The following is a 7,771-nucleotide window of genomic DNA, read 5'->3' on the forward strand; positions in this document are numbered from 1 at the left end:
TCTTTACAAAGTCTTTTTATTTTTTGAACTTTTTTTTTATCTTCTTCGTGGTAATTATACTCTACATCTTTTTTAATTTTTTTTTGTAATGGCTTTAGATTTTCTGCTAATTTTAGTAAATATTCTCTTACTTGGTTCACTAATCCTAAAAATGATTGTAATTTCTTTTTTGTATCTAATTCTTCTTTTGAATTTATTATTTTTTGTACTATATGTTGTTGCCTTTTTACTCCACTTTTACCTATTTGTATTCCTAAAACTGTATCTGATTTTTCATAATTTCGGTTTTATTTTCACTTAAACTTATTCTTAAATTTTCTATTATACCTGCAAATTGCTCTAGTAATTTTAAATGTTCCTCTTTAGTTTATGTATATAATAGTAATCGTCTATGTATACTATACAATTAGGTAACTGTTTGAAATAGTTATCCATAAAATGTTGATATTTACCTGGTGCATTTTTATATCCAAATGGTAATACATTCCATTCGTAAAATCTTGTGGTATTGTAAATGCAGTTAATTTTTTAGATTCTTCTTCTAACTTTAAATGGTAAAATTTTGATTTACAATCGAACTTACTAAAATTATTATATCCTTGTATCTGTCTTATTTTTAATATATTATTTGATATTGGATAATTATATGTCATAGTTTTTGCATTTAGGTTTCTATAATCAATAACCATTCTACTTTTTCCTCTTTTTTGTTCACTGTATTTATTTACTATAAATGCTGGGCTATTGTGTTTACTATTACTTTTTTTTATGTATTGTTTTTTCTAATAATTCATCTATATGCATTTCGAATTCTTTTAAATCATCAAAGTTATATGTTAATGGTTTTTGGGTTATTATACTATTTTTATCTATTAGCTCAATTCTTACAGTAGTCTTATGTTTTTCCCATTCTTTTAATGGATCTTCACTGTATAGTTGTCTTAATTTTTTCTTTATTATTTCTACCTTATCTATTGAAAATATGGTTATTTCTTCTTTATTTATTGAAAATATAACTAGTTCTATTGTGTCTTCAGTATTTTTGATATTTTTCTAATTTTTGTGTGATTTTTTCACTTCCTTTTATCCAATCAGCTTTCTTTCTTATTTTATTAATAACTCTTTTTGCTCTTACCTTTTGTTTACATTGTGTTGTAAACCATCAGTGTGTTTTATTTATTATATGTGGGTATAGTTTATCTAAAAAATGGCATTCCTAAAAGCATATCTTTTGATGTTAGTTCATAATTATAGTTCTCTTCTATTGTTAATATCTTATCCCATACTTGTATTTTTATATTTCTAGCTTTATAGGTAATTAAACTTTCTTCATTATAAAATCCTTTGACTACTATTGGTGTTTTTAGCTTATCCCATTTGTCTTCTGATAAATAATTATATCTACATAAGTTGGCTTCTGCTCCTATATCTATTATAGGTGTATAATATCTATTATAATATTCTTCTACTATTATCTTCATAAGTACATATATTTTCATGTTAAAAGCTCTTTTTATTAATAATCTTTCCTTATTTTAGGTTATGGTTAATTGTGTATGTTCGATATTGTAGGGTTTTACTTGTTCTAACAATTTTATTCCTAATATTATGTCTACTTTTTGCATATCTTCCTTTATTTCAAATTCTATTTTTATTTTTCTAACTCCTATTATTATTTTCTTTTCTGCTGAATCTTTAATAGTTATTAAACTTCTTGGTAGATCTGGGCATATATTACTGTTAGATTTTATTTCTTCATTTTTTCACTAGGTATTTTATTATATGGTTTTCTTCTTGTCCGGTATTTAGGAGTATTAAATATTCTTTTTCATTTATTGTTCCCGTTATATAATATTGAGTTAAATTAACTGTTGAAGTTATTTTATACTTTGTTCTTATCGATGATCCTGATGATTCTGGTTTTTCAAAAGCTATTCTTTTTGTTGTGCTTATTCTATCATTTATTATTTCTTATGTCTTTTCCTTTTCTTATAATATTTTTCTTCACATCCAAATTGAGGTGCTATTTTATCCTTGCAACATGCTAAATTCCTTATTAATATTTTTTCTATTTTTATTTCTTCTTTGTATTTTTCACATAGATTTCTCTACCATTGTTGTAGAAATTTTATTCTTGCTCCTAGGGTATCTACTATTTTTGCTTCATCCCAACTCTTTATTATTTTTGAGCTAAATAGTTCAGGTAATTTACTAAAATATAATCTTCTTACTTCTTTACTTTCTTCTGTATTGTATGTTCCCTTATAGTAGTATTCTTTAAATGCACACGTATATTCATCTGTATAGCACATATTACATATTGCTAGTTTTAACCATAAATTCTTATTTGTATCTTTTTCTTTGTTTTGTTCTTCTTCTGTTGTCATACTGCTAAATTCATCTCTTATAGTCATTTCATATTTTTTCAATATGTTTATAGGTGTTAGTTTAATTACTGTTGTTAGTTTAAATCTCTATATATAGCCCGCATAAAAGAAAAGAAATATTATATTGAACTAGGAAAAGGAGAGGAAATGATGTGTTTGCCTAAGGTATATTATACAACTTAGATGGTTTAAGATCCCTAGTGACATTGAAATAATTGAGTGTCTGAATCCACTTTTGTTGGTTCTTGAGAAGATGAACTGCAATGGTGTCCGGCCACAGCTCATGTGTGCATCTCGTGGGTGGGTCGGGGAAATTGTACATTGACCACTTGGCATTGTATCTATGTCGTGCTCGATGACCATCTCGGAGCCACTCTCCAAATACCTTATCTTCTGGCCCTTCCAAATGTTTTTTTGGAATATCAGAATCTTTTATCCATTCTACTACATCCCAACTCACTAAATAACCCATGCCTGACATGTAGTCCACGAAAGGGTCCATGCTAGGACATGGAATAACATAACCGTAGTACAAATCTTCCCTAGGCAATGGCCTTAAGGATTCTACAAAATTCTCAAGCCGTATGTATGTGTCGTCATCGGCTTTCATCACGTAATGATAGGGTGGATAATATGGCTGGATATTAGAAACTGAAAAAATTTCTGGCAAGCTCGAAAAATAGGTATATGTCTTACCTTTGTTCATATTTTCTTGACAGTTAAGGATGATGATATCGTCATAACGCATTATTTCAAGTGCTACCAATATCTTTTGATCTTCTTTTGTTAGGTTGCAGAATACAAACTTGACGTCAACTTTTGCACCCATTACTGGAGATTGTGTGCCATAGATTAGCCGCAGGAAGTGTCTCTTCTGGTATTGATCGGGAAGTGTCAAAATTCCTATAAGAATTCGGATTTCGTAGTTGGGGAACAAGGAGGAGGAATTCACACGAAGAAAGAATGTGGCAGAAGAATTAGTAGTTGTTGTTTGAGAAAAAGCACATCTACCAAACTTTAAAAAGCTATCAAATCGGATTTCATTTATTGAAGCTAGAACGCAAAGGAAAATAATGAAGAAAAATGAGGAAATGATGAAACGTCTGCCATTTGCACTGTATTTTTTCATCGTAACATGTAAAGCAACGATTCATGAATAAGAAAACAAGTTAAATAGCGAAGGTTTGGGAGAATGAGTACGGAGATTAAGTGGATACATTTCGATGGGAAATTAATTTGTTATCATAAAGTGCACAATATTTCCTTGTGTTTAAAGGTTCTAGTTGGCTATATCGTGCATGCTACTGAGTCTACCGCTTTTGACTTTCATCATGTGGAAAAGTTAGGATGCAATCCAATATCTCTCTCTCTCTTCCCAGTACCATACTTGCTTACTTGGTGAAAATAGAGAATGGGGAATAAAAGTTTACTATAGAAAATTCATTTAACTTAAATAATTATGAAGGGGTCAAACTAGCATTTTGTTACTTAAAAGCTCACTTTTTCTTTTTTATTTCTATGTTTTCCTATAAATATGCTTTGTGGGTGGTGGAGGCCTTTCCGTGGGCTACAATTTAGGGGTGGTTGTACTTTGCAGTCACATGCATGTATTCCATCTTGGCGGAAATAATTAAGGTTATGGGACTGAGCCTAACTTGACTCTCACTCCAGACTTGGCATGCTTACATTTTTAGTCAAATTCTCAAATGTATTTGTTGTTACTAGTTCGGTATTTCTGCATGACAATGGGAAACGGCTTCATGGAACGTACTCTTTACCTTACTTTAATTAGTGTCAAGATGTTTACTTATTCAAATCAATTCACATCAAATTAGCTAGGAGAAAAGAAAAGGGATTTGTGTAACACTATTTGACGAAAAAAGTTAAGACTATAAAACTTGCTCTAATTTTCTAATTAGTTGTTATTTGAAAATGGATCTATTGTCAATCACTTATGAAACCTATCTAATCTTTTCTTGTAATGTTGATCTCTTTTTAACTATGAATTGGTTATGGTTTATTGAATAGCGATACAATTAGGAGGTAAAGCCTGAAAATACGTTAAAGATAATCAGAATTTAACATCTCTTCCTTTTCCTTTTTTAATTAGAGTCCTGCCAGAAATTTCTTTTCTAATATATTCTATATTATAGAAGATAAGGTTTCGATATGTCTGCTTGAACGGCATGCTTTAGTTGTTTTAACTGTAATTTTACTATATTACCCCTAATTAATTATTATAAGTTATTTATATAATTAAAAATTAATAATATTTATTAGAAAAAAGTAAAATAGACGTTTATGACAAGTCTGTTTCAGCTGCTTCAACCATAATCTTATTAAATATCACCCTTAGTTAATTAGTATAAGTCATTTATATATTATAAAAATAATAATATTTAATAAAAAAGATAAATTAGATATAAAATGATAAGTCCTAGCTTTTCTTAGCATGATGTTGGGAAATCTCATTGCTATTACTCAAATAAGCATGAAACGTTAACTCTTGATATTTTAAATTAACTGGATGTCTTATATGAGGCCCACTTAAATTTTTTTCACAAGTATTTTTATAGTAATTTTTCTATATCACTGTTAGTCATTTGTTGTAAGTCATTTGAGTCATGTCTGCTTCGTTGATTTGATGTTGATTTTACTATATCTTCCTAACTAATTATTATGTTCATCTAAGCATTGTGTCACTTAAATTGGAATAGAAGAAAAAAATATTATAAATCACAATAATTAAAAATTTTAATTATTTAAAATATATAATGGACTATCAACACTACAAAAGTTCAGACAAGGAGTGTAAAATATATTATTTAAAAATTACATAAAAAGTAAATTACAATAGTTAACAACTTAAAATATCTTTAAAAATTTAATCTATTATATATTTTAGAAAATCACATAAAATATATTATGAATCAAAATAACTCTATGTTATACCAACATGGGTTATGGTGCAGTGGATAGGGCTGATCCACCCTTAACCCGAGGTTGATGGTTCGACCCTGAGTATGGAGAAAACTCTATTGGGAGCGCTGCCACCTTAATAGGCCCTGTAACACACGATCCACATTAGTCGGGGCTCTAATACGGGCACCGAATGGAAAACCCCCAAAAAAAACTCTATATTATAGAAAAGAAGGTTTTGATATGTCTGTTTGTACTACCTGCTTTAACTACTTCAACTGTAATTTTACTCTATCACCCCTAATTAATAATTATAAGTTATTTATGTATTAAAAAATTAATAATATTTAATTAAAAGAAATAAAATATATATTTATGACATGTCTGCTTTAGCTAGTTCAATCATGATTTTACTAAATATATTTCTTAATTAATTATTATAAATCATCTAAGTATTAAAAAATTAATAATATTTAATAAAAATATAAAATATATATAAAATGATATATTAAGTATTAATGTTTTAAATTAACTTGATGTCTTATATGAGGCTCACTTAAATTTCTTACACAAGTATTTTTAAAGTAATTTGGTAATACCACATGTAATTATTAGTTCTAAGTCATTTAAAACATGTATACTTCGCTTCATCAATCGTGATTTTATTATATCACTCCCAATTAATTATTATGGTCATCTAAGCATTGTGCCACTTAAATTATAATAGAAAAAAAATTTATGAATCACAATAAGTACAAACTTAAATTATTTACAAAATAAAATGGACAATCAATACCACTAAGGTTTGGACAAGGAAAGTAATGTATAATATTTGACTGTAATTTTACTCTATCACCCCTAATTAATAATTATAAGTTATTTATGTATTAAAAAATTAATAATATTTAATTAAAAAAAATAAAATAGATATTTATGACATGTCTGCTTTAGCTAGTTCAATCATGATTTTACTAAATATATTTCTTAATTAATTATTATAAATCATCTAAGTATTAAAAAATTAATAATATTTAATAAAAATATAAAATATATATAAAATGATATATTAACTATTAATGTTTTAAATTAACTTGATGTCTTATATGAGGCTCACTTAAATTTCTTACACAAGTATTTTTAAAGTAATTTGGGAATACCACATGTAATTATTAGTTCTAAGTCATTTAAAACATGTATACTTCGCTTCATCAATATTGATTTTATTATATCACTCCCAATTAATTATTATGGTCATCTAAGCATTGTGCCACTTAAATTATAATAGAAAAAAAATTTATGAATCACAATAAGTACAAACTTAAATTATTTAAAAAATAAAATGGACAATCAATACCACTAAGGTTTGGACAAGGAAAGTAATGTATAATATTTGAGTAATACATAAAAATATTATAAATTACAATAGTTAACAACTTAAAATATCTAAAACAAATAAAATATGTTAAATATTTCAAAAAAATATTTTAAAATACTATAAAGAATAAAAGATAAGTCTATGACTGATAACCAGTAATTGGCAAAACAATCGACCAACGTAACCCAAGTCAACAATAATCCGACAAAGCCTTCTAACAAGAGAACAAAAAAAAATCGGTCTTGGTCGGAACATATCCCCGACTCTGACAGATGACAATAACAATGATAATGTTAATGATAATGAAAACTCATAATTCTAATTTTTGATAATAACGAATGAAATGTCTAAGTCTTTTAGAGAATGGATGCCACTTAAATTAGAATAAAAAAAACTATTATGAATCACAATAACTAAAAACTTAAATTATTAAAAAGATATAATGGACTATCAATGCCACTAATGTCTGGACAAGGAAAGTAATGTATATTACTTCAAAATTACATAAAAAGTATTATAAATAACAATAATTAACAACTTAAAATATCTAAAACAAATTAAATATGTTAAATATTTCAAAAAATACATAAAAATATTATAAATCACAAGAATTAACAACATAAAAAGTTTTTAAAATATAAAACACAATGTTGACTCTCAAAATTATATCAGTGTCACCTAAATTATAATAGAATAAAAGTATTATAAATCACAATAATTAAAAACTTAAATTATTTTTAAAATATTATTGACTATCAAAGCCACAAAGTTTGTACGAAAAGAGTAACATATTGTCACGACCCGAATCAGGGCCTGACCGTGTGGGTATCTCAAGTATCAGGGACCGAAAACCACCCTCTTTAACCTAACCAAACAACACGATATCCCCAATGATGGATGAATTCCAAACATATAAAAATATAGCACAAGTTAAGACTAAAGAATAAAAGATAAGTCTATGACCGATAACCAGAAATCACCCAAATAATTATCCAACATCACCCAACTCAACAATAATCCGACAAAGCCTTCTAATAAGTGAACAAGAAAACAGTCTTGGTCGGAAGATGTCCCCGACTCTGACAGATGA

General features: G+C 27.3%; 1 protein-coding gene across 1 annotated transcript; it reads right to left on the reverse strand.

The window, feature by feature from the left end:
• Window positions 1-2,360: 2,360 nt before the first annotated feature.
• Window positions 2,361-3,762, reverse strand: LOC124885519 (hydroxyproline O-galactosyltransferase GALT3). The gene has a single exon (XM_047393425.1). The coding sequence runs from the start codon at window positions 3,514-3,516 to the stop codon at window positions 2,548-2,550; it is 969 nt and encodes a 322-aa protein (XP_047249381.1). The 5' UTR covers window positions 3,517-3,762; the 3' UTR covers window positions 2,361-2,547.
• Window positions 3,763-7,771: the final 4,009 nt, after the last annotated feature.

The sequence above is a fragment of the Capsicum annuum genome, chromosome 7 (assembly GCF_002878395.1).
Source record: "Capsicum annuum cultivar UCD-10X-F1 chromosome 7, UCD10Xv1.1, whole genome shotgun sequence".
Taxonomy (NCBI): domain Eukaryota; kingdom Viridiplantae; phylum Streptophyta; class Magnoliopsida; order Solanales; family Solanaceae; genus Capsicum; species Capsicum annuum.

What these genes read in the sequence shown, in the direction of transcription:
- LOC124885519 (XM_047393425.1), bottom strand. Translation starts at nt 3,516, where the DNA reads ATGAAAAAATACAGTGCAAATGGCAGACGTTTCATCATTTCCTCATTT.